The 27,983-nt window shown below is 40.4% G+C and overlaps 1 protein-coding gene and 1 pseudogene across 1 annotated transcript; one reads left to right on the top strand and one right to left on the bottom strand.

Moving 5' to 3' along the window:
• Positions 1 to 99: 99 nt before the first annotated feature.
• Positions 100 to 20,618, top strand: ATP6AP2 (ATPase H+ transporting accessory protein 2). The gene is made up of 9 exons (XM_024580055.4): positions 100 to 298; positions 6,082 to 6,212; positions 7,872 to 8,003; positions 12,609 to 12,704; positions 12,873 to 13,010; positions 13,889 to 13,942; positions 14,862 to 15,011; positions 16,073 to 16,192; positions 19,597 to 20,618. The coding sequence occupies exons 1-9, from the start codon at positions 259 to 261 to the stop codon at positions 19,789 to 19,791; spliced, it is 1,056 nt and encodes a 351-aa protein (XP_024435823.2). The 5' UTR covers positions 100 to 258; the 3' UTR covers positions 19,792 to 20,618.
• A 2,412-nt stretch (positions 20,619 to 23,030) lies between these two features.
• LOC112322424 (DNA damage-inducible transcript 4 protein pseudogene) lies at positions 23,031 to 24,036 on the bottom strand (annotated as a pseudogene).
• Between the last annotated feature and the right edge of the window lie 3,947 nt (positions 24,037 to 27,983).

The raw sequence follows: 27,983 nt of genomic DNA, 5'->3' as shown, positions 1-27,983 counted from the left end.
CTATTAGAAGGGCCTTCCGTCCATCACGTTAGGCACGCCCAACACACTGACGTTGGCCCAGCTGCGCCTCTCCAGCAGGTCGCGGCGTCTCTGGCGATTGGTGGAGAGAGCGGCAGCCAGCCCAGCAGAGGCAACGACGGGGAGGTCTTCGGGACTCAGGTCGAGCTGGAGCTCGTCACTCGCTGGTGCTGCGGTGGTCACTCGCGTCCTCCCAGCCGGTTTCGTGTTCTTCTGCACGGCTGCAGGCTTCGCGGAACCATGACTGTGCTCGTCATGCTTCTGTCCTTTTTGGTGGCGGGTGAGGACCCGGGGGCGCGCGGGGCGCGCTCCGGGAGGCTCTGAACCTCAGGGGTTGGGACCGGCCACGGGTGTGAGGTGTGGGGCGGGTGTCGCAGTGCAGGCAAGGGGCGCCAGCCTTGCCCCAGCCTCCTTCCTGTGTCGGTGCGGCCGAGGATTGGGGGTGGTGGTGTGCCGGGGCCAGGCCGTGCTGGGTTGCGTCGGGGGCATCTGAGCTGGCCCCACCCTCCGCCTCTTCTTGGAAGGCGCGTCCGCCTGTCTTGTCTCGAGCCTCGGGTCATCCCGGCCTCTTCCGGCTCGGGAGGCGCTTCAGAGGACAGCAGTGCATTTCTCAATCAAGTGTTGAACCGCAGCCCTCTGCGAAGAAGGGAAGGGCGACTTCTTAGCTGTCATCAGCTGCTGCATTCCTTTGCATTTTTCAGGTGTCTTCATTTCTGGCAGTTGTCATCAGTGATTGTTTCAGGATACAAAAGTTGGAGGTGGAGTAATTGATTTTGTATGGTTATTTTTAAAGGCGAATTCAAAGTGCCCCTTAATAGTTTGTAACAGTTAACAATTTTAAGGATTTGGAAACTTAAGATGTGAGTCACGTTCTTAGGGTTACATGTCAGATAATGGTAGCTTTCTGAGTGGGACCTAGCTTCCCTAGAATTCAGCATAGGGCCCACAAGTCAGCTAATATTTGGCCTCTTCCTGTGCATCATGTAATTCATTTAATTTTTCTTTCATTTAATTTTTCAACAATCCTTAGAAGAGGATATCCTCATCGTTTTACAGAGTGATTAAGCCCAAATAAATTACCCAACACCACACAAGCAGCAAAGCTGGAGTTGAACCCAGATCAGCTGGCTCCAAATGACGGGCCTCTTCCATTACACGTGTTGTGTCACAGGTGGTGGGAATGCTCCCACTCTGTGAGAATGCAGAAATGATGGGGGCTGCAACGGGCGCAGACAAGTGGCCAAGAAGAGGGCAAGTTGAAAACAATTTGGAGGAATTGGGTACTCTTGTTAGCCGTTGTATTGGTTTAAAACCTATAGGTTAAAAATCTTGAGGAGGCCTCTGTCTCTGCTTTGTGAAATGCTGGGACAACCCACTTTTGGAATGGTGGTTTAATTGGGCATGGGGGTATAGACCACTGACGATCTTGAAATCTGCAGGTCTTCTCCATCCCTGCAGGGCCTGGTGCTGGGCTCATGATAGTTACACTTACTTTCATGCCCCCCACATTTTAGGGTTGTTTTGTTCTTGTTGTGTCTGTCTCTGGAAAGTCATTCTGATCTATCTAGTAAGTTAGTTGGGTGGAATTTAAAGAATGTTAAATTTAGTTTTTGATATTTAAAAATATCTGATACTATGATTTATCTGAACATCTTATAATTCCATGTTTAATGTTATGTGATATTGTTTTGATTCAGTGAGGTTTGGGGGGATTATTTGTTTTGGGTTTGGTACATGGTTTGAACATGTTTTCCTAACTAGAATAGTCTAGTTCATACAGACCAAGAATCTGATCTTGTCAGCTTTGGCATTGCTTGGTCTTGTCAGCTGAGGTTAAATTACTTTTTTCCACAATGACTAATGTAACTTAATGGAAAACATCTTTAAGAGATCAGACTTCCTTATTTGAGAAAAATATAAGTGCTTTAAAATGGTGTTACCAAGTCAGAGAGAGAGACTAGAGGAAGGGAATCGGGGTTATGAATACCATGTCATAAGGAGTATTTGAAAAAATTCAGATTGGAGAAAAAATTCCTGGAGAGGAAAGGCCAAGGGTAAGAAACACATGGAATATGAAGGGATGTCCTTTGAAGAGGGATTTGATTTGCTCACTGATGTCCCAGAGGTAAAAAGTAGGACCTCTTTGTTTTTTTTTCCTTATGGATTCCATCGACCATTCATAGATCACAGCATAGGATGGTGGGAGTTCCCAAAGGGCATAGGATTTAGCTTGTAACTCAGATTGGGGAAGCTGAGGGCAATTTCCCTGGGTGGGGGGCACTCACAAGACAAATGTGAAAGGTTAGGGTGGGAAGAAATGGCATTTCTAATAGAACAGCGTGTGCAAAAGCACAGAAGTATGAGAGCAAATAATAGTTTGGTGGGGCCGGAATGTGTAGAGGTTAACGGGTTAAGTTGAGAGATCCTAGAGGTAATGTTGGTGAGGTGCCCTTGGGTGTTATGTTTTGGATTTTTGTCTCAAAGGCACTGGGTAGTGAGTGAAGGTGGTTAAGCTGAAGGATGAATGAACAGATCTGTATTTTGATAATAAGGCAGGTCAGAAGGTGGCCGGTTCCAGCAAGCCTGGTGAGTGCCTGAAGAGTGCACTGGACATGGAGGGGAAAGGATTTGTGGGATAATCAGGAAAAAAGATTGACAGAATTCAGTAGTTGAGCTGTGGTGCTGAGGAAGGATTTAAAGGGACCCCTGCTGTGTGGAAGGTGATGTCATCCATAGATTCAGAGAATACAGGGGGAGCGGGTGGGAAGATGGTGAATTCTGTTCTGCACCTGTTGAGTTTGAGGGACCCATGGGACTTAGAATGAAATGCTCAGCAGACTGTTGGGTGTGTAGGTCTAAGGTGCAAGAGAAATCCAGGCTGAAAATCAAAATCTGGGAGCCATCACTGTGTTTTGGTGTTAGGGGAGAGATGTAGGCCTGGAAAGCAGTGAAGGTCAGGAATGGAGTCCTCAGATCTCCAAAGTGGAGTATGCTAGTTGATCTACTGTGATGCAGGAAGATTGTAGTAGAACCTCCATTTATATATATATATATTTTCTATCCTCCCCCCCTTTTTTTTTGGTATAGTAATGGTCAGCTTTTTTTGTAGAATGCTCCTCAATTTGAGTTTGTCTGATACTTTCTCATGATTAAGTTGGGAAGACTACTACACAGGTATCTCCTTTTGGAAGATTTCCATTTTTGTGTGCTTTATAATATATTATGAATATGTGATCTATTATACTACAAGTGTATACTTTGTAAATAAATATATGTGTAGTGGGGCTACTTTTAAATTTTGTACTGAAAGGGAAGAAACCTAAAAAGTCTGGACATCTCAGCTTTCACGAACAGGAAGGGAAAGAAACCGAAAAAAAGCAGCCAGAGGGATTGGAAGAAAAACCAGGGGCATGGGCTTATGAAGGCCAAGGTGGGGTATCAGATGCTTTGGGAAGTTAAGTAAATCAAGGGCTGAAAATTGTCTTTGGGATTTGGTGAGTCGTTTCAGTGGCATGTGGGGTCAGAGCTGTGGAGCAGGTAGCAAATGTGAGATGAAGACACAGAGAAGCAAACGTAGCTGGCTTCTCTGCCAGGATTCTTACCCTAAAGGGAAGCAGAGAGGCTGTCTGAGGCTGGGAGGACCAAAGGATGTTTTTGTGGCTTTACTTTTAGAACAGGAGCACCCTAACAGTACTTTTATGCTGAAGTGAAAGAGCCACTTGATAGGGGAAAATTGGTAGAGTGTGGCTTCACTCCTGTGCTAACTCAGCAAGTATTTATTGCATGACAATGTATCAGGCAGTGTTCTTAGCCCTGGGGATGTTGTGTGAACAAGACAAACTGAAACCCCTGCCCATGTGGAGCTTATGTTCTACAGGGCCAGCTTTTTATACCTACAGCCATATACGCACCTAACTCCTGATGCATTGTCCCAGAATAGTGGCTTAATAAACACTGAATGAATAATTTAATAGGTGAATGAATGAAGGTCCCTAAGAAGACTGAACCACAGGGCTACCGGTATTTTAGACTGGGAGAGCAGACGTCCCTGCCAGCATCTACAAAGATAAGGATAGGGATTGAGATAAGGATAGGGGCTCATGGTAGATAAATTTGTGGTGGAGAGAGGAAGCAGGTAGTTGGAGGAATTCCTCTGTTTTCTCTTGAAGCTGGAGATAAGGTTATCTGATGAGACTGGGTCAGGAGTGATCAAAGGTAAAAGAAGTAAGGAAGCCCATTTCAGTTCAGTTAAAGGGAAAACATTTCAAAGTTCTAGACTGTTGGGACAGTGGAGATGACTTCTGGCAAGCGTAGTGTTTATAAGTTGACATGGTGTCCCCCTTCAGGTAGAGGACACGTGACATTCTGTCTGGTATCCAGGTATCCGGAAATACCTTCATTAAGCAAGCAGTTTGTGGTATAGGAGAGTCCATGACTAAGGTTTTCTAAAACTTAGGCTCCTGAAGGACTGTTGTTAGGCACAGAAGTTGAATCTAACCAACTATAAATTTGAGGTGAAGTAATTTAGCATAACTTTGTTGGGGTTGAGTGAGTAGGGCCACATCTTAAAATGACTATCTCCAGATCCACTGTGTTTTTTTTTTTTTTAAATGTGTGTTGCTGCCCTGGCTGGTGTGGCTCCATGGATTGGGTGCTGGCCTGTGAACCAAAGGTTGCTGGTTGGATTCCCAGTCAGGGCACATGCCTGGCTTGTCGGCCAGGTCCCCAGATGGGGGCATGTGAGAGGCAAGCACACACTGATGTTTCTCTCCCTCTCTTTCTCCTTCCCCTCCCCTCTCTCTAAAAATAAATAAAATCTTAAAAATGTGTGTTACTTTGAAAGTATGAGTCTCTTGCTGCCCCATTTTTCTTAGAGTTTGCAATAACTACTACTTTAGTGAACTAAGATGTTTATCAGTTACAAACAGCCATTCCATTCTGCTAATTTGTTTGTTTGTTTGTTTGTTTGCCTCAAGCTAGAACAATTTGGAAATTTCTGCTCTGGTGGCTGCACTGAATTGAAACTCATAACTCCCCAGGCTGTATCAGCACCATCCCGAGGCCTTTTATTTACTGCCAACACTGCAACAGCAAAACATGTGCTATTGCTTCCAACTTTATTCCCATACTCTGCTAGTTTCCTTAGGTCAAGAGCATAACAATAATGCTTTATTAAAGCCTCATGTCCCGTGCTAGGCATGAACAAGATTTGTTATGGACTTGGAACTAATCTTTTCATAGAAACCCAAAAGGTTCCATTAGCTACTTGGCCTTGTGTAAGCTCGACATCATTGGGTTAACACAGGACAGGTTAAGAGGGCAGATACCTCATCCTTAGCCTTGGAGGGCCTATAAATGAGTCCCTTTATTCTCATCCTTCACCTTTTAATCCCTGGCCCCATACCTTTAGACTAGTTGACTGTATTATTACAGAATACTTTTTCTCACCTTCTTGATATGTCCATTGGAAATAGTGTTTTCTGGATTTTGTTTCTATTCTGAAGTGTTTTATATTCTGACTGGTCACATGTCCCCCCGTTTGACAGTCCTCATTTCACTAGGTTTGCCTGTAGGATTAGAGGAAAGATAGGATCTTTGCTAAAATATACTAACCTGCTATATAGTTCTAGGGTGAAATGCTAGGAATTTTATGAATTTGCATTTTGAAGAGGGTCAATGATAGAAATAATTCAGAGATTTAACTCTCCTTTCTTCCTTGTTAGTCTGTGCTAGGGTTTTGCTTTTTGTTTCTTAAATTCTGGAGAGTGCCACTGATGTCTAATTCTTGACAAATTGCCACATGCCCCTGTTTAAGGGCCATTTGTAGGAAGGCATCTAGATCATTAGGAGAACCTGGTTTTATAGTTGTATCTTGGTTACCGCAGAATTTCTTAGAGTCATACCTTGAAAAAGAATTCACTGATATTTATTTAGGATTCAGCATTTTGCCCAATCATAATTTAGTATTCTAAGTCAAAGGGGATGGGGAAACATTGAATAGTTTTCAGCATGGATGAAAAAGATTTATGATGCTGATCATTTACTAATCTGTTTTCTTCTCAGGTGTTTTGGGGAATGAGTTTAGCATATTAAGATCACCGGGGTCTGTTGTTTTCCGCGATGGAAAGTGGCCTATACCAGGAGAGCGAATCCCAGATGTGGCTGCATTATCCATGGGCTTCTCTGTGAAAGAAGTATGTGTGTTTTTAAAAAGTATTTGGAGCTGCTTCTGAAAGCACTTTTGTTGATTTCTGTTAACAGCCCAAGAAAGCAATAACCAAACAGGTTTATTTGATACAGATTGTAAAAGTAAAAAAGCTCATTTGTAGTTGGGGAGATTTTGGATAAGTACCAAACTTGGCTTATGAAACCAAATCCTTATAAATTATTAACCAGCTAATAGTTTATTTATAGTAGTGACATTCTTTGTATATACAAGAATGCATCTGTTACACTATTAATTGGATGTATTTTATTTTTTCAGTACACATGATAGATTTGTGTCTAAGTTCAGGCTGCTGTTACAAAGTACAAGGTGGCTTATACATAGCAGACGTTTCTTACTGTTCTCAGGCTGGAAGTCTGAGATGGATGCCAGCCGTGGTCAGGTTGCAGTGAGGGCCCTCCTTCCAGGTTGCGGACTGTAGACTTCTTGTATCCTCACATAGTGCAGAGAGGGTGAGTGAGCTGTCTGGAGTCCCTTTTATAAGGGCACTAACTCCATTCATGAGAGCTCCACCCTTCTGACCTAATTACCTCCCTAAGGCTCCACCTCCAAACACCATCACATTAGTGGTTAGGATTTCAGCATATGAATTTGGAGTGGGAGGCTTAAACATTCAGTCTCTTACAATGTGTTACAAATGATAAAATGTGTATGCTTCTTGTCTGAGTTTAGGAAAATAGTGTTGTCAGTAGTTAAGGAATAGCCTGGGGCCATGGTTTCCTACACTTAAGCTGTAACATGTTGTATTAACTGGCTGCTTACCTGATATAGCCCGGGAGACCTAGATCTAGTCAGTATGAGACATCTAAAGCTGTGGGCTAGAAGAAAAGGAATTCCGCTTACTGCCCTATCTTCCTGTGTTATCTCCTCACGTTTTACACGTCTGGTTCTTTGATGTGGCTTCCAGATACCATCAGTCACTCAAAGGAATGTTCCTCCAAGGTCCTGAGTGCCCTGGAAACCTAAAGCCCCGCATGCGGACTCTCTGTCAGGCCTGTGGGAGGAGCTCCTAAGCTCCTAGCAGGAACAGACTGGTTGTTCACATTTAAGGATGAAATTCGTAGTTCGTTCTTTACAGACTTAAATTTGACTTCAAATGGCAATTAAAATAACGTTTAGAAATAACTATTAGTAAACTAGTAGGAATTCCTTTCAGCAGGAATTTTGTTTTATTTATAAAGAGCTTAGTCTAAACACAATGTTGTGATGACAGTCTTGCCACCTGTGTCAGGGGAAGAGGCGAGTGTGCTGTAGATAAGGACAAACGACGACGGGGGAAGAAAATGTCCACGGTTACCTGAAGACAAGACTGTTTTGTAACCTGGAATCTGAAAAGTACCTATGTTTTATTTACTGCCCTGCTATTTGCCATCAAAGGTTTGAGGTCGCTTACTATTAAACTTTACTGTTCAAATATGTAGAAGTTTTTAAGAAAATAAAGAAGGTAGAAATCCACATCCTTGATGAGGAGATTGTAAGTACTGCCTTAAATAAAATATTTGCTCTTCCCATGAATTTTCATTTACAGTATCATCCTAGAAACCGTTAACTCTGTTTATTAAATGTTCCTGGAGCATGGTTTTCTGAGTTGATAATTAAGCACCATTTCATGCTTTTCCACATTTAGGACCTCTCTTGGCCGGGGCTTGCTGTGGGTAACCTCTTCCATCGTCCTCAGGCTACTGTTATGGTGATGGTGAAGGGGGTGGACAAACTCGCTCTACCCCCAGGCAGTGTCATTTCGTACCCTTTGGAGAATGTGAGTATTGATTATAAAAAATGAAAGCAGTGCAATTTTGATTTCATCTTGTCAGCAATGGTTATGAATTGGATTCTAAGCACACTTATCTTTTTTTTTTTTGATGCACTGATGGATAAGTAAAACAACCTCTTTTAAAAAAAAATTACATGGTGGTTATAAATTTTTTGAGAGTTGTCTGTTTCCTACGTATGGGAGTACTAAGATGAAAAAGGTGGAGAGCCCTGGTTGCTGTGGCTCAGTAGATTGAGTGCCGGCCTGTGAACCGAAAGGTTGCAGGTTTGATTCCAGGTCAGAGCACATGCCTGGGTTGCAGGCCAGGTCCCCAGTTGGGAGCGTGTGAGAGGCAACCAATCCACACATCGATGTTTCGCTCCCTCTCTTTCTCCCTCCCTTCCCCTCTCTCTAAAAATAAATAAATAAAATCTTTTTTACGAAAGCTTTAAAAAAAAGGTAGAGAAATCAGGCTTGAAAAACTGAAACCATTTAGGGGGATATCCTGCTGACACTTCCTTGGACATTATCTTGTCACTTTCCTTTCCGAATTTTACCTCATTTTTGTGTAAGAAGGAGATTGGAGGCTACTTGGCTGGCTCACTTACTCCTTCATTAGCCTTTCATGCAGTACGGCTGACTGAGCGGTTGTGAGAGGCCTCCCACTACAAGTGTATAGAAGTCACCAAAACATTTTTCTGTGCATAACTACACTGGAAACAATAAGGGACACACATGGGTGCCACATTTGAATAGAAAACTCAAAAGCCACAGTGGTGAGCAGGAGCTGAAGCTGGAATTGTGTTCCATGCAGAAAGCCAGGGTCTGCAGAATGCTGTCTTGTTCTTGAAAGGAGGACGAGTAGAACCCAGCTGCCCCAGGGCTACCATAGAGGAGCTGCCGGCCATCTCGGCCGTGGGACCCTTACAGTCCCCTAAGGGCAATCAGAACTGCAGGATGGTTCCAAATTCGCACAGCCCACCCATATAGACACTTCCACAGCCCAGGGCTCCTTTGGGGGAAAAAAATTAAAGATTAGTTGAGTTTACAAAGCACTTGGAGGGAAAAAATGCCGTGAGGGAGTCAGCGGGTGCAACAAACAATTCATCCCCAAGAGACTAGTCTCAGAGAGATTTGAAAATACACACATTAAAATTGTGAGAGCTAAAGGAAGGGATAGACTGTGAGGCACCTGTAAGACATGTGGTGCTTTCATTGACATTCACTCCTAGATGTTTCACAATTTATACTGTGATTTCTTTACCCATGAGTTCTTTAGAAATGTTTAATGTGTGGATTCTTTTAAAATCATTTTTAATTTTTAAATTTCTAATTTCATTACATTGTGAGACTGTGGTCTGTATGATGATGAGTTTTTGGAAAGTTTTTTCAGACTTTCCTGTGGTGTAGTATAGATTATTTCCAAGCACACATGACATGCTCACAAAAAACAACCATGTACAAGGTCACAAGACAGATCTTAACAAATGCATGGTCACTATCCCACAAACCATCCTCTCTGACCACAGTGCAGTTAAATCTGAAAGCAATAACAAAGCGATACCTCAAGAATGTATTTGGAAATGGTTAAAAAAAAACCCACAAAATATAGGACTTTTTAGATTTAAAGCACACTGAACACCCAGTGGGCTAAAGCCAAATCAACACCTAGACATAATGAAACTGAAGAGCCATCAAGAACAATGAAAATCTTAAAAGCTTCAGAGAAAAGACATTGTCATTACAAAGAAGTGAGAATAGAATGATAGCAGATTTCTTATCTGTTGCCATTAGGGACCCGAAGAGCAAGAACTAGTAATAATAATGAAAGGATACTGATCCAGTGAAAATTATGATAGAAGTATCGGGAGGGTGGAGAGAGAGAAACGGAGTATGCGTATGGGGCGGGGCGTGTTGTTGTGGATGGTGATGTGGAAGAGCTAAATTCTCATTTTATACAGTGGGCGATGATGAATAGATAATGCCTAAGATGGAAAAATCCAAATTTAATATAACTATATTTAGAGATGGTGGGAAAAGGAAACAAAGGATTTGCAAATGAGGGCCTCAGAGGAGTGGAGAATGAGGGTAGGAGAAAACTTATCATAAAAAGTCTCATAAGGCTATTTGTCTCCTTAATTTGTACATACAACCTTTTTTCTATATGGTGCATGAAATTTTTAAAAGGTCAACAAAGAAAAGAAAGTTGGAATACATGCACTCTTCAATAATTTGTGGATTGAGGAGAAAATCACTGAAAATTTCAAAAGTATTTGGAAGTGAATATCAATGAATGTTTCATATATTTAAAAATTGTGGGATATAGCTAAAGTGGTAAGAAAAGGGAAATTTATAGCCTTAAGTGCACATGTTAGACAATTAAAAGATTAGAAATTAATGAACTAAAGAAACCAGAATTTCAGAACAAATGGAAGGAAGGGAACAATAAAAATCAAAAGGTACAAGGATTATTTATTAAGTATGTAAGTCTGTGATTTCTGTGAAAATCATTGTGACAGACCCCTTTAAAATATGTTTGTGAAAATTTAAGATGCTATCAAGATTTTCATTAGCATACAATCCAAAACTAAACATTTTAAAACAGACTAACCTCATTTTACATGAGTAGAAGATGGGAAATGAGCCTGTATTAGTCCTTGACCCTGATTGACTGCTCCTAATACTTTTCCTGGCAGTAGGTGGTAAATGAGATGTAAGGCTCTGAGGGCAAAACCCGCAAAATAGAAGAAAAAAATCGAATGTCTTAGAATTCCACTTAAAGAAGCTTCTATTTGATTAGCTAGCTGTTTTCATTAGAATTTCAATTCATACAGATATAGAAATTCCATTTTCTCCAGGACAAACAACGCGTATCCTTATAATACAGTGGAAGAAAGTAATCACTATATTTTAAGCAGCCGAGCTTTTTCCTTTTGAGCTTAGCGGGCCATATAATTTTTTCTTTTCCTTCACAGTTTGGTGATCATCTGACTCAGCAGCTTCTCCAGTTTGATTGCTAGGGATATGTTACCTTTAATCTTCAACTTGCCTGCCACGAGTGCCATTTTACTAGGTGAAATGAGGCTGCAGAAATTGTTACATGTTCTAGCATCCCCTTCAAAGTCTGAGGAGGTGAACTGTGTGATTGGAAAGGGAGAGCTCACTTGCAGCCGACTCAGGGAGCTGGTGACAACATAACTTATGCAAGTTTGAACTTCTCCCTTCCTCAATTGCTGATTAACTCATTTTAAGAGGATTTTGGAAAGAGTTAATATGCATCTTAAGAGAAAAATATGATCTTGTTCCACAGGATCATGAAATTGAGAAAATTTAAATGGTGGAATTTGATCAGTAAGATTTATATAACAACATTAACTTCTGCCTGTACCATGTTAGCATTAATTTGCTGCTTATAAACACGAACCTTTTAATAGTAAAGGGAATTAGTGAAAAAAATTACTGTTAAGAAATCTCCATTAAAACAAAACCACAACTACTATACTTCTTGTTTTAATACCATAACATTGAGAATAATTATATTGAGGGGGAAAATTTCCACAACTTATTGTTAAAAATAATGGGTAAAAACAGATCTATGGGAATAGAAGTCAGAATTTTGGTTACCTTTGGAGGTAGAGGGAGGGGTATGGAGGGCTTCTAGGGTGCCGATAAATGTTCTGTCTGATCTGGTTGGCTTATATGAGTGTATCCATTTGTAAACATTCCTTGAGCTGTTACCCCAAGATTTGTGCACTGTATTATATGTATGTTACACTTTAATAAAAAAAAAATTCAAGTTAAAAGGAGATTTTAGCACAATTGGTTATTTCAATTTAATATCATGTCCTAAGATAAAGGACCTATGAACTTTTGTGACATACTTTATGCCTTGTAGACAAGAGTCTTCAGTGTATATGGAGATAAACCCTAAATCTTATTAAACATTTTTAAAACTTTGAAGTGAGAAATGAGAAGTATTTCCCTTTGAGTTCAATTCAATTCAGATTCTTCTGACCTCTTGAATGCCAGTTAATACTTTGCTGTACAGTATGCATTCTTTGTGGCATGTTTAATATCGAAACCAAATGTATTGCTGCTTCAAATACACAAATGACCACCAGAAAACAATGGTTTGTGCAAGATAGTGTTGCGTCCTTTGTGTTTACAAGTTACTTCCTATTTAGGCACATTGGGAGACATTCTCATTGGCCCACTAGGAGGCTGTTTGATCTCTGCACTGGAAAGGGCTCTATGTGTTTGGATGATGTGGGTCTTTTGAATTTCCATAGAAAATGCTGGTGCTTTTTTTTTTTTTTAATATTTATTTATTTTTAGAGAGAGGGGAAAGGAGGAAGAAAGAGGAAGAGAAACATCAGTGTGTTGTTCCCTCTCCTGTGCCCCCTACTGGGGACCTGGCCTGAAACCCAGGCATGTGCCCTGACTGGGAATTGAATCTGTGACCCTTTGGTTCACAGGCCGACACTCAATCCACTGAGCCACACCAGCCAGGGCCTTTTTTTCTTTTGAAGGCTCCTATTTTAATACCATCTGAATGATTTTTCTTCCCACTTTGGTTCAGATAATAATTAAGATCTTACTCTTATATTTCAGGCAGTTCCTTTTAGTCTTGACAGTGTTGCAAATTCCATTCACTCCTTATTTTCTGAAGAAACTCCTGTAGTTTTGCAGTTGGCTCCCAGTGAGGAAGTAAGTGATACAATTTTTATTTAAGATGCTTTAAAAGTTGATTTAAAAAAAATCAGCTTTCATTATTTAATGAAAATTTAAAACCAGTTTTATGAACAGTGCTGCCATACCTCTGTATATTGGAATTAATCTGTAGAACAAACTTAAAATTTTGGATTCTTCTTGCAGAGAGTATATATGGTGGGCAAGGCAAACTCAGTTTTCGAAGATCTTTCAGTAACGTTACGACAGCTCCGCAATCGCCTATTTCAAGACAACTCTGTTCTCAATTCACTTCCCCTCAATTCTCTGAGTAGGAACAATGAAGTAAGTACAGTTACTGAATGAATAAATTAATATCATTAGTGGTTTCCCATTTCTTATGCTCCTGATTTTAGAGCAAACTTCACATTTTAGAAAAGGAAAAGTTTTGCAAATTTACAGCTGGAGTAGATTCTTCTTTCCTTTAGTGTAATTTTCTTATGAATCTCTTGAAACTCCTTTTGTGGGTTGAGCTGTAATAGGAAAATGGTATAACATTCTAGCAGGGGGGGTGCCACTGATTATAATCTGGACAAACCAGAAATCACAGAATTTACTTGGTGGCTGATAGAGCTGTGTCAGTCTGGTAACGTGGGCACTGTCATTCACTGCCACTTCTGACGTGTTACCTCATTTTTTCTACTTCATTCTTGACAGTGCAGTGGAGGGAGCCACCCTTACTGATGACTCCTGTCTGTCAGTTTCACCACCTGCTCATGCGCCCTCTTAACCACATGGCATGCCACGTTTTTGGCACCTTCCCCTCTACCTACTATGGTTGACCAGGACCACCATCTTTTATTCTCCGGTATAGAATATGTTCAAGTGATGTGAGCGAACTGGGCCACTGGCAGGATCTCGCTGCAGTGTGCCAGAATATTCTGATACTCTGAGGGGAAGATGAACTGTTTAGATGCTTTATCAGAAATACGGCTATAGAGTAGAAGTCACTGTGCTGGGGAATGACCATCACCTTTCTGTTGGGAAGTAGTGTTTTATGTGCATTTTCAATTGAAATGAACCTACCAGGTGGAGAACAACTGTTACATAAATTCACTTAAGTGCTTAGCATTTCTAATATCCCGTGCCTTATTTGATAAATGGCAAATACAGATCTCTGATGCATATTTAAAGTACTGCTTATTTCTTTTGGCTCTCTGCAGGTCGATCTGCTCTTTCTGTCTGAACTGCAAGTTCTACATGATATTTCAAGTTTGGTAAGTAGGCTACTCTAATTTTTCAGTTCCATTTATTTTTGTTCCAAGAGACATTTCTAGAAAATCTTTGATAGTGAAACCCATAGAAAAGTTCAATTAAGTATGCCCTGGGTTTATTTATGGTGTTGTGAAAGTTGAGGAATTAGTGGTGGTGGTGGGAATTTTTATTGCATCTCATGATAGTCAAATTATTTTGGATTTCTACACGTAGGAAACAGCGAGTATCCTCCAAGAATACAGGACTTGGGTGGGCCACCCTAGCTGCAGCCCTGACCTGGCTCTTGATTTCTTGACAGACGTTAAGACTTAAGTCCCATATCTAAAATAGAAATAACAATTTGGAGTAACAATGCTGTCAGCCAAGTCAGGAAGGGAATAAATCTGCCTAAAGGGTATTTTTTTTCTTTTGGTGGATGATTTAAAAAAAAAAAATCCTCCTGTATTTGAAATAGAAGAACTCACGTGTTTGCTATTGACTGAAATAGTTACCCAAACTTTTCCAGTGAGGTCGCTTCTGGAGTGTAGAAGCACATTGCTAGGGCCTGGCCAGGTGGCCCAGGAGGGCGTATGGAAGTGTCTGCTCTCTGAGCATTGGTGGTTTGTGCTCTCCTGGGATCAGACTGGTCCCACCATCTGTTCTTTCACATCTGAACGTTTTTAAATGAAAGAATTTTAAAAAGAGCTTTAATTAAATATTCAGGTTGTCAATAAGTACTCTTAAAAATCAGATTTATGTTGGATTTGTTTTATCGGAAACTCCCATTTAAACCAGCTCCATTTGCTACAATTTTAGACTATTTGTATATGGTGGCACACTGGTGTGGTTGTGTTCAGCCTAGTTTAGTTAGGCATAGAACTTCAACTGGCTGTGTTTGACATTACTTCATTCATTTCCTTTTGTTTGTTTGTTTGTTCTCAGTTGTCTCGACATAAGCATCTAGCCAGAGATCATTCTCCTGATTTATATTCACTGGAGCTGGCAGGTTTAGATGAAATTGGGAAACATTATGGAGAAGATTCTGAACAATTCAGAGATGCTTCTAAAATCCTTGTTGATGCTCTACAAAAGGTAAATTGTCAATGGGGTATGAGAGGCTAGAGTATGACCATTTCACTTTTAGCCTCTTAATGGGAAAAATCTGCTTGTGAAATAATGTTGATTGCAGTCTTAGAGGACCTCTATCTAATTTTAGTGACCAAGGATGGAGTAGGTCAAAGATGTATGTTGGGATGTCTCGAATGCTGGCAGAGGAATCATAGGAAATGATGGATAACTCCAGCAAAATACGTATTTCTTTGCATAATGCTAAAATATATGTAACATTGCCCTGGCTGTGTGGCTCAGTGGATTGAGCACTGGCCTATGAACCAAAGGGTCGCCGGTTTGATTCCCAGTCAGGGCACATGCCTGGGTTGTGGTCCTGGTCCCCAGTAGGGGGCGCACAAGAGGCAATCACACAGTGATGTTTCTCTCCCTCTCTCCTGCTGTTACCCTCTTTATAAAAATAAATAAATAAATCTTTAAAAAATAAAAATAGCAGGTATGTAACATAAAACTTACTATTTTAACCATTTTAAAGTATAGAGGTCTGTGGCATTAAGTAAAAATCATTCACATTATTGTGCAGCCACCACCACGATCCATTGCTAGAACTTTCATCTTCCCTAACTGAAACTCTGTACCCATTAAACACTATAAAAATTGAAGGAGGAACAGCAGCACAATACCAGACATTTAGTGGGTATGTAATAAATGCCATTTTCTCTTGCCCTTGAAGTTACGTATAACTCTTCGATGAGGTTTCACAGTTAAATCTCTATAGATGTTTGTGATTAACCAGAGACCATTTAGAAAGATTTTCATTTCCCTTTTCTACTTCCCTTCTTACAATTTATACACCAACAAATCCAGGCTCTTAAAGTTATTTTGAACATTTGAGTGTATTTTTAAGCTTAATAGTTTTTTAAATATTTTAACATAATCAAAACATTTAAGACTTGCCTATTTTAAGACAGTGTATTTTATGAGCCAATAGGTAAGTGTATATTCTTGTAAGGTGGACAGAAGTTTTACAAATAATTTGAATAAACATGTATTTAATATTTATAGTAATGTCAGTAACTCTTCAGTTTGCAGATGACATGTATAGTCTTTATGGTGGGAATGCAGTGGTAGAGCTAGTGACTGTCAGATCCTTTGACACATCCCCTGTGAGGAAGACAAGGACTATCCTTGAGGCAAAACAAGAGGTGAGTACATTTTTGTGCCCTGGCTAGTGTGGCTCAGTGGGTCAAGTACTGGCCTATGAACTCAAAGGTCGCTGGTTCGATTCCCCGTCAGAGCACATGCCTGGGTTGCAGGGCAGGTGTCCAGTTAGGGCCGTGAGAGAGGCAACCAATGAATGTTTCTCTCCCTGTCTCCCTCCGTTCCCCTCTCTCAAAAGTAAATAAAATCTTAAAACAAGAGGTGAGTACATTTTTAGATCCTGCTTTAAAATTGTGAAATTAAATTTAAAAACAACCTTTAAGTCTTATATCACCTATAGTAGCATGAACAAGTAGTCAGTAAATCTGAAAACCAATCTCAAGACAGGTTTTTTATTCATATAGGTATATTTTGCCAGTGATGCACAGGTCTTTGGGGCATAATCATATAATGCAAGAGTTTGAGTTAGGGATAAAAGTAAATCTGTCAAATCCAGTAAGATAACTCAAATATTGGTACTACAAGGAGACATCACAAGTTACTGTGAGTGGTATGGCTCTCGCAGCCTGGGCATGCTGCTTTTTCAGGAGGTAGGTACATTGTCTCTGCAGTACAGCCCTTCATTTTCCAAAATCCACTGTGTGTCCGCCCTTTATAATTTATTTCTAGTTTTTTGGCATGGATGTTGCTTTGATTTTAAGCATTTATTGAGTCGTAAGCAAGGGTGCTGACCATAGTTCAACATGTGTGTATACACGCACACATTCAAGAGCAGCAGTGTGGATACCCCAAAACATTGGTGAGGCCAAGAATATTATCTGTCATTGGCCCATCTTTTGGAGCAGATTCTAGTCATTTTCCCCTTTGGACCCATTTGTAGCCCCTACCCTGCTCAGTTTTACTGATCACAGTGTGGGACTTAAGAGGAAGATGGTCAGAGGTAATGCCTGTTCAGGATAATCTGGACATGACTGGTTTGAGATTGTGTCACTCTGAATTGGAGTGGAAGGACCGTGTCAGGCTAGACAACCTGAAAATTTTTCCTACTATAGAGCATCCAGAAATGTGCTGGATAAAAAAATAAACACCATTTTGAGTGCATAGTTTCTCTCTCAAGAAAGTAAGGAAAATTCTTGAGAAAATAAAGAGGAACTTGAAAACTGTGTAGTAAGCAGGCAGGGCATTTCTAGCAACATTTTCAGTTGGATTACCAAGAGACTGGAAATCAAGGCTTTGGTCCCTGAACGTGGGATGGGGGAATGGGGGTGGGTGGAACTGACACTTCCATGTACAGCTCAGACCCTGAAAGGACTATGCCCTCAGTAAGAGAGTGGACTAGAACCCAATCAACAAAACAAACAAGGAAGTAAAATATAAGCAGAGACATTGAAATTAAGAACAAACTGACAGTAACCAGAGGGGGGAGAGAGATAACAGGGGAAAGAAGGGGGATGGGTCGTCAAGGAACATGTATAAAGGACCCATGGACAAAGCCAGAGGTGGGAAGGATTGAGGGCGGGAGGTGGGGGTGGGTGGGGCAGGGGAAAGTGATGGCAGGAAAATGGAGACAACTGTACTTGAACAACAATAAAAAAAAAAAAAGAGTGGGCTCTGTGTATTCATAGTAGTTACGGGGCTAGGGTGGGGGGGTGGGAATGTCTCCTAGGGAATTCTTAACCACAGGGACTACCTTTGTGTGGGTTTGGGGCTCAGTTTTATATTACCTGCAAGTCCTAGGAAGCCCCAGGCCAAGCAATTTACACATGGGCTCATACCCTGGTCCTAGGCTAGTAAGACCTGTGGTGGTGCCCAGCAGAAGTACATGTAAAACCTCTCCACCAGAACACACCTCCCCCACAAGTCATGATGGAGCGGGACACCCCCCCCCCCAGTTTTTCCTCTCCAAATGTGAGCTCAGAACATTGTAAAACACAGGTGTAGCCAGTCGACATCAGTGCATGATAACTAAAGCGTCAAATGGAAGAATTAGACCCCGAAGAATTTCAAGTAATAGACTATGGGTATAGTTCATAAAGTAAACATTTAAACTAATTAAAGAAATAAAAGAGGAGTCAAATGAGGAAAAAAGAACAAGATGCTTTTTTAAAAAGCAGGTTGAATTTTTTCTTATATTTTTATTAAGATTATTTATTTATTTATTTTTGAGAGAAGGGAAGGGAGGGAGAAAAGAGAGGGAGAGAAACATAATTGGTTGCCTGCCTTACCACACATCCCTAAGTGGGGATCTGGCCCACAGCCCAGGCATGTGCCCTGACCAGGAACCGAACTGGTGACCACCACTGGTTCACAGGTCAGGGCTCAATCCATTGAGCTGCACCAGCCGGGGCAGATTTGAATTTTAACAGGAGACTTAAATACTAGATTCTTTGAACATTGACCACTTTAGGCCTGGTAGTTTAGGTGAAGTGACTCCAAAGAAGAATGCAGCAGTTTGAAGAAGGTACGTTTGTTTTGAGTGTTCGACAAGACAGTTTTGCAAGGCTGGAGTTAGTCTGTCTTCTCTGAGATGTCAGATTGAATTTATGAATCAGCTGCTTTAATGAACAAGTTGAGTTTATCAGAAAGTAGTTTCTGAAACTATTGTATGTATGGTGAGGGGTGAGACTCAGGTGATGTCATTGGATTTTCTTTATCTACAATGTAGTACATTAACACTTTACATATATAATCTAAAATTTAAGATTTGTTTTTTGTTAAATATAATAGACTGAAATGAACACTCTGAAGTGGAAAGTTGGTATCAAATTGGATTCCATTCTGCCCGCACCTCCAGTCACTACTCGTTGTCTACTTCCATCACTCTCCTCTATCCATGTCTGCCTCTCAACTCTGTGCTGACGTCTCACCTACTTCACGGAGAAAAAAGAGGCCTCCCGCTTGAGCTTCCTTTGTGGGGTGATGAAATCTAAAATTAGGTTGTGGTGATGACTGCAACTCTGTAAATACACTAAAACTTACTGAATGTACATTTAGAGTAAGTGTGAAAAAGATCTCGTTTACCAAAAAAGAAAAAAAAAGTCTTCCAGTGTGAAATCCTTTAACGTTTGTTCAACTCTAAGCTCCCTGCATGTAAATGCACATGTCTGTGTAGCCATCTTCTCCAGTTCAAATCACTGCCTCCCTTGCGGCCCTGTGCTGGGGCTGTGGGGTTACAGTCTCTTCTTCATACTTGCTGCCATAACCCTCGCCCTCATTTGTCCCACCTCACGACCTTGGCTTCCTGCTTCCCAGCCTGCTCTTCCCAGATGCCTCCTACACATGGTCACCAGAGGTTGCTTTTGAAGACAGACCTGATTATGTTACTTCCTCTAGTATAAGCTCTTATGCCACTTAGGAATTAATGTTTGTTAGATAATTGAATCAAAGCTATTACACTAGGATAATTTCCTATCTTACAATTCTTCCCTCTTGTCTTTCTTCATTGTAGAATAACCCATCAAGTCCCTACAATCTTGCGTATAAGTATAATTTTGAGTATTCAGTGGTTTTCAACATGGTACTTTGGATCATGATCAGCTTGGCCTTGGCTGTGATTATCACCTCCTACAATATTTGGAACATGGATCCTGGATATGATAGCATCATTTATAGAATGACAAACCAGAAGATTCGGATGGATTGAACTTTCCTTAAGCCAAACTTAGAAAAGGAGTTTGGAAATTGGCTGTTTAGTGGAAATAAATCTTTCAGTGTGGACAGTATACTTTAAACTTTTAAAAAAGCAAATTTTGTTTTTATTTTGTGTGTACCTGTGAAGTTGTTTTAGAGTGAATTACAGTATTGGTGTGAATTGATTTGTGTGATAGATTACATAATATGCTCAACTATTATGATATAATCATTGATTATAATTTCATTCCATTTAGTATTCAAAAATAATGCACTGAAATACATGTAAAAACATTGAGAACAGCTTGTGTTATTTATGTTGAGAAAATGCACTGAATTTATTAGATTTCGAATGCTTAACTTCCTTCTACAGGATAGGTGAAAATGATATTTGGGCCATTAACCATTGTAAATGTCTTAATTTGATGTAAATATCTCTGAAATGAGAAAAGGTTTTTAACTTTAGAGCAGCCCTAAACTATGCATGTGCATATACAGTTGCTTAGATTTGGACCTGCACCTGACTTTTTTTAACGTCTTGAAACTCTGATGATCCAGATGGTCTAGTGTAGATATTAAACATATTACATTGATCTAAGAAGACACTAGCTTTGTGAAGTTATAAATGCTCATACTTATACAAAAACAAATATTTGGGGGATGTCTTGGGGCATGAATATAAAAACCTTTTTACTCCAGTAACTTTACCTTCTGTGTAAGATACTGCGGTTTGTAGTCCAACGTCATTATAGTAAGTGTAAGTACATGCTCCCTACTTTTTATGTGGAAGTGGACCAATGTCTATGAAGAGTGACAAATAAAGTTAATAATGACTCCAAATTTGTGTCATTTCAGTACTAAATCTACTTTATATTGTAAAATCCTAACAAAACAGGATTTTATTTCATCAGAATCAGCTATTTTGTTATATAGATTCCTGCTTTTTTTTTTTAAACATGTTTATTCTCGCTGCCTGCTGAGATTGTAGAACCTTAATTTTAATTACCGCTCCTCTTACAGAATTTATACAGAATATATGATAAGGTCACATTAGACTTTAGGTAGGAAAGGCTTAGATTTCCCTATAGCATTTTAAAAGACTAATAAGCAACTAATTGGTTAGAATATGAAGGACTATCCAACGTAAAGGCTTAAAAGTAATAATTTTCTTAAAAAGACATATTAGAATTTAAAATTTTATGATGATGTAGCTAACATTGTAGTGTGAGAGTTATGCTGCCCTGCCCCTGGGAACCTTACTTGGGTTTAGTATTAGCTGTTCCTGCCTTTTCTTTGGAAAGGTCATTAAATCATTTATAAAGAACATCGAGGGTTGGCAGATTTGAGAAGATAGGAGTTTATTTAGTTGTGTTTTCTACCTTTGACATCTGCGGTGCTCGGCATCCGTAGAGTGGAGGAAAGTTTTGTTTTCTTTTTGCCTCTCATTAAACTATAAATTATAGTGAAGGAGATAATCAAGTCCACAGGGAAGAAAAACAACACTATTCTAAAGTCACTCAAGTCCCCTCCACCGCTACCCACTGCTAAGTTTATGGGGTGAGGGTTTTTCACCTGCCTAGTCCCAAAACATTGACCCCCAAAGGGCTTATGTTTGAGGAGCAGGGATCTATAATGCTGCAGTGATTAAAGTTCATTTTTCTTTAACAAGTTTCTTCTATAAACAGCACACAGAAGTTAGCTTATGATTAAATATGAAGTAAACCAATGCCTTTATAATTTAAAACTGATGAGACTTTTTAAGTTCTAGGGGAAGAAAAATATTAATTACATGACAGCACCAATCCTTATAGGGTAAATGGCATCAGCACCCTTCTATCTATGTTAGACAGAAAGCAATTAATTAAAATAAATGTTCTGCCAAGATTATTATACCTGTTGCTGATGATTTGCTCTTAAATTAAGTCTAATTTGTTCAGGAACATAAATCACAGTGTGTGAGAGGCAGGAAAGCCAGACTCATGGCCGACTGACTGTTTCACAGGCATTGAGAGAGAAAACCCTGTCACTTAACATCTAATTGGTAGAATATTCTGGGTTTATAAAACATCTGAGATTTTACATGTGGTAGATACTGCTTATGGCCTAAATCTATTAGCAATAATATAGAACCAATTTTATTTTCTTGTGCCATATCTTTTTGGAAGGAATGATATTCTCAATCCATTTTCATTGGTACCAAATAATATGGGATCCATAAACTTACTTAAAAAAACACTTTTTTAAAAGATTTTACTTATTTTTAGAGAGAGGGGAAGGGAAGGAGAAAGAGAGGGAGGGAAACATCAATGTGTGGTTGCCTCTCATGTGCCCCTAACTGGGGACCTGGCCCACAACCCAGGCATGTGCCCTGATTGGGAATCGAACCAGCAACCTCTTGGTTCACGGGCCAGCACTCAATCCACTGAGCCACACCAGCCAGGGCCACAAACATACTTTTGTATCAGAAAAGGAAAAAAATATTGCATAGGTCTTAATACTTAAACAGCAAGTATATTCATAACTTTATAAACAGTTCTACAGATGAAGGGCCCGGACGGCATTCCTTTGAGAGAGGGTTCCAGCCCCCACTCTAATCAGCTCCACCCCTTCACAGATAAACTCTTCAGTACACAGTGGGGGATGGGCCAAGTGCAGCTGTTAGGTGTATTTTTTCTGCAAGGGTCAAAGATCCCCCAAGTGATCCCAACCCCAACTTCTTCCTTCTCTTAAAATTCGTGCATTTGGAAGATTACTGCCCAGAACAGGTCGGTAGTAAAGCTCTGATTGAAAAAACAAATGCAAAAACAACATATTTGGTCCCTTTAGACCATGAGATACAAAAAAACACCTCCACGACCTCCCCTCTCCCACCAGGGCCAACTCCCATGAGCGCATAAGCTGCTGGTAGACGCCGGTGCAGCCCTGCTAGCTTCTGTCCTGGCTGTTGTCATGCCACGGTTATCTTAACTGTCAGTAACAAAAATAAGGTACATTCTACATACAATCCAGCCAGAAGCCTGGTTGGCCCCTAAACCTTTGTTTCATGCCACAATGCTGAGGGGCAGGCAAGCTTGTGACCCCAATGAGAAGCCACCACACACACTTCAGTGAGCTTCCCAGGAAACACTCCCTGCCCTTGGCCTTCCTCCCCTCAGGTGGCTGTCAGTTTTATAATGACAGGCGTCTGTCCCTCAGTTCGTGCCTGCCAACGTCCATCCCAAAAGTTCAGTTGTCTGCCGTTGGAGGCCGTGTCTATCCTCCAGGCCCAAGTTTAACACTCAGTGAACAGCTGGTGCTCAGCGACAGGGACTGGCTGAAGGGAGAGTTGGTGGAGCTAAACAGCCCCTGGATCTTGGACCAGAGGCATGAGTCCAGGCACAGCATGAGGGTCAGGTGGAAGGCGGGCACCAGGCAGGGTCTCCGGCCAGCTGGCGGACATTGTGGCAGTTCTTGCCCTGTTCCACACAGACATCCACCAGCGCCCCCTGCAGGCCACATGGCTCGCTGTAGGCCAGGCACAGTAGTTCTTTGCCCACCTGGCTCACCAGCTGGCCTGGTAGCAGGCTCACAGGGTCCCATGAGCCCAGTCGTGCCTGAGCCAGGCTCTCCTGCAGCAGCTGCATCAGGTTAGCACACAGGTGCTCGTCCTCAGGGCAGCTTGAAGTCAGGCAGGGACAGCTCATCCAAGTATGCCCAGTTTTCCTCTGGCCCAAAGCCACTGTTGCTACTGTCCAGAGACTCGCAGTCTGAGCTCTCCAGGCTCAAGCAGCAGCCAAACACCTCTTTTTGGGCTGCCGACCCCCAGGCTGAGCACCATGGCTGATCTGGGGTGGGAGTTGGGAACAAGGACAAAGATGAAGAGGAGGAGGACAACAAGAAGCAATCCCAAAGCCTAGTCATGATGAGAACCAACACCAGGATGTTTGCAGATGAGCTCAGGGTACAAGAGCACAGAAGACACAGCTAGCACGATCAGCAAGAACTGCTGGGACAAGTACCACTTGAATGGGTGTGCAAACTGGTGCCAACCCCCAAGCACTGCCCAGACTTGTCCCTCTACCCACCCTCATCTCCCCCTTGGCCTGCTGTGGTCCATACACTTTTTAACGGATGATCAAACCAACAATTTCCAAAGTACATAGGAACTGGGGTCAATGACCATTCTACAAGTCTTGCAGTGACATCAAGCCTTCTACCCTTAGACTTAGGCAGAGTTTCTTTCTAACTTTGTGACAGAATGACTATGCAATGGTTTCTTGGGGAAAATAGAATTGTTGGAGAATGCCATTAATTCTCCAACATTGTAAGAAGCATTGTATTTTTGTTTAAACATTGATTTATTTTTAGAGAGGGGGAAGGGAGGGAGAAAGAGGAGAAAAACATCAATGTGTGGTTGCCTCACGCGCACCCCCTACTGGGGACCTGGCCCGCAACCTAGGCATGTGCCCTGACTGGGAATCAAACCAGTGACCCTTTGGTTTGTAGTCCGGCACTCAATCCACTGAGCCACACCAGCCAGGGCCTGGTTAAATTATTTTAATGGGCCTACTCATGACCTTTTACTGGATCAAGATCCAATTCAGGAACACACACACACATTTAGTTGTCATATCTCCTTAGTCTCCTTTATTTTGGGACAGTTCCCTTAAATTTTTTTTTTTAATAAACTGAAAGCAACAAAGGAACAAACAAGACAAAGAAAAACTCATAGACATAGACAACAGTGTGGTAGGACAGTTCACTTTTGAAGAGTAACGGCTGTTATTTTATGGAATGTCCCTCAATTTGGGTTTGATATTTGCTCATAATGGAACTCAGGTTATGAGTTGTGATGTCAATATGTCTCATTTTGGTGATGGTAACTGGTTAAGGTGGTACATGCCAGGTTTCTCCCCTATAGTTATTTTTTTCTTTTATACTTTGACACTTTAAGACTATGTTTGTATCTCATTTTTCATCTGACTTTCACCCATTCATTTTAGCATCCACTGATGATTGTTGTCTGAAATAATTGTTACTGTGGTGTTTGCTAAGTAATGATTTTCTCAACCCATTATTCCTTCTATATTTATTAATTAGAATTATGTAAAGAAGAGCTTTCCCTTCTCTCCTATTCATTTATCTACTCCATTTAAAATCACATGAACTCATGGATATTTGTTTTTGCCTCTGTGTTATTATCCATTACTATCATTTATTTTCTTGCTCAATTGTCCCAGATCTGGCCAATGGGAGCCCCTTTCATTGGCTCCTGTGTCCTTTTGACAGGTCATTATTTTTTGAGCACTTGATTACTTTCTGGTACCACATATTTATGCACAAAGTTTCCAAGTAAACCACCTTTATGTTTAGGTTAGGAAGATGGACAGGACAAGTAAGGAAAGAAAAATTGGTATCATTTAAAACATATAAACATAATATGTGACAAAATGAGGAAGGAATTAGGGAGTAGATGTTCTTGTCACTTCAAAAAATAATAAGGTAGGCCTGGCTGGTGTGGCTCAGTGGATTGAGTGCCAGCCTGAGAATCAAAGAGTTGCGGGTTCGATTCCTAGTGTAGGACACATGCCTGGGTTGTGGGCATGTGAGAGGCAACCACACATTGATGTTTCTCTCCCTCTCTCTCTCTCTCTCCCTTCCCTTCTCTAAAATAAATAAATAAAAATTAAAAAAGAGGTAGTAAGGTAATGGTTGGCTTTTATGAGTTTTTTTAATCTACTACTCCATCAGCGTTGGCTGTACCTTCAGCTCTACCTGATCCAAGGAGTCTTCCAGGAACTTGCCAATGGGCCAAGTGGGCTAATCATAGCGACACACAGAGTGGTACAGGTCTGGGCTATTATCGGTTTGCCATGCGATAAGTACAAAAACTGGTATCGGTGTTGAGAAGTTCTTATAACAATTTGACATTACATGACAACCAAACACATGATCAATAGACTCATCTCACTGAACGAGGTACAGGCCAGTTTGGGTATCGCAAAGCTTGCATGGTGAGTCACAGACAGGACAGGATGTGTCCCAGTCATGCACAACAAAACCATAATGGGAGACAGTTTAAGCTTGGTTTGCCAACTGTTACCCACAAGTATATAAAATTCAGAATTTATATTTAACTCTAACTTTTACATCATAAATTGTTAGAACTGGATGAAGATTTGAAGACATTTTGGGAATAAATCATCACTTGCTTTTATTTTGGATGAAAATTAAAAATGAATATCCTGAGCTGTCTGAATTACTTTAAAATATCTTCTTCCTTTCCTGTCAACATAACTCTGTGAGACTAGTTTCTCTACTATAAATGTTAAGACCAAAAATAGAAATAGTTTAGCTATATATCATCCGCTACGTGTAGCACTGTCAACAACCCAACCTCAATTAGATAGGTTAACAAGCAACCAAGCTTATCTGTCATATTTAAAACTTTTAAATATTAATATACATGGTTTTTATTCAAAGTGTGCATATATAGGCATTTAATGCAGGGGAATTGCTTTGACCCATAACTTTTAATTTAGTTGCAATTACAGAATAATAAAGTTATGGATATAATAGTGATTATTCATTGCCTTTATATTCACTTTCAATGAATGCATCGTGTTTACAGATTTTTCTTGTTTCTTCTGATTATATTGATTTAAAATGCAGTTTTATCTGTAAATATAACAAAACAATTGGCCTTGTATTTTTATCATTAACAATTCATTTTTATTGTATTTTACAAAAATACTGATTCACAATGAATGTGAAATTAAAAATTTAAAGCTGGTCCTTTACCACAGCACAGAACTAGTGCCCCAGTGGAGCCCCTGCCTGTCCCTCTACCCCACCCCCACCTTGTGTGGTAACAACCCTATTTGTTCCTTGAGAGGAAGGAGATGGTGCTATTGAGCTAGGATCTTTGTCCACAGAATGCCTTTGAGTAGGAAAAAAAACCACAAACTAACTCAATGCAAAACTACTTTAAGATGAAAACAGAAAAATCGGCCAATGAAATATCTCCCCCTAACAGCCAACCATGATAAATACAAACTGAATTAAATACAGTTAAACATGTTTTACAATATAAAAAGTCCTGAAATCAGAAATGTAAACTAAGAATGGAAATGGACAGACGGGTAGAAATATATACAAGAGAGTTGATTGAACTCAGGAAAGAAATTGAAGTCAAAGTAAAAGACAACAATCTCAAATGAATAAATTACAAGGCACCCAAGGAAAACAGATTCAAACGAAACTTTAATAAAGGACACAGCATCAAGATGGAATGAAAAGCAGGTAAATAAGTAAAAAAGGTCAGGGAAAAAAGTGGTTGAAATGGAAAAAATGTAAGAAAACTCCAACATAGATATAATTTGAGTCCTGAAGAAAAACAATGAAAGAGCTAATTTTTCAAAACTCTCATACAAAAAGACTTTCCAGAAACAAGAAAAATCTACATATTAAAAGGACCCAGAACATACTTGGGAAAATGGACCTGAATCTATCAACTCTGAGACATATCTTAATAAAATTTTAGACTTTTGAAACAAAGAAAAGATCTTTGTCTTAAGGGCTTCCAGATAAGAAGTCAAATTATTAATTTAAAAAAGAAAATTTGCCTAACATCAGACCTCAAGAGTAATACACAGAGTATTGTAAGAGTGGAACAGCATTTTCAAGAAACCCAAGGAAAGAAAATGCAAGCCAAGAATTTTATATCTAGCCTGGCTGCCATTTAAAAAATCATGTATATAGAAAACACATTTCAACTTTGAAACACTCTTAAAACACACAAAAATAGGCTTGACAAATGAAAAGGCATCTTTTTGAAGATGGAGGCGTCGGTAAACATGTCTCACCTCCACACACAACTATAGCAAAAAATACAACTAGACTACAAAAGAAATTTCACCCAGATTTGTCAGAAAATTGAGCTGTGTGGAAGTCCAACAACTAAGGATTTGAAGAGGCCACATTCATCCAGACAAGCAGGAGGGGTGCAGATGTGGAGAAGGGAATGGGTGGTCCCACATTTATGTATGGTGGATAAAAAAGTGGGAGGGATACCTCAGGAGCAAGGGATTCTAGCCCCAGTCCAGACCACACAGCCCAGGGTCCCAGTGCCAGGAAGATAAGTCCCCATAACTTCTGATTGTAAAAACCAGTGGAGGTTGGGGCAGTGGAAGAAACTGCATCCTCTTAAAGGGCCCACCATGGACT

The sequence above is a fragment of the Desmodus rotundus genome, chromosome X (assembly GCF_022682495.2).
Source record: "Desmodus rotundus isolate HL8 chromosome X, HLdesRot8A.1, whole genome shotgun sequence".
NCBI classification, from domain to species: domain Eukaryota; kingdom Metazoa; phylum Chordata; class Mammalia; order Chiroptera; family Phyllostomidae; genus Desmodus; species Desmodus rotundus.
This window is presented reverse-complemented; position numbering and strand designations above follow the sequence as displayed.

Excerpts from the sequence above, each read along its gene's own strand:
- ATP6AP2 (XM_024580055.4), top strand. The coding sequence starts at position 259 with ATGACTGTGCTCGTCATGCTTCTGTCCTTTTTGGTGGCGG. Across the intron at positions 12,705-12,872 it reads AGTTGGCTCCCAGTGAGGAA|AGAGTATATATGGTGGGCAA; the intron begins GTAAGTGATACA and ends TTCTTCTTGCAG. Across the intron at positions 13,011-13,888 it reads CTCTGAGTAGGAACAATGAA|GTCGATCTGCTCTTTCTGTC; the intron begins GTAAGTACAGTT and ends GGCTCTCTGCAG.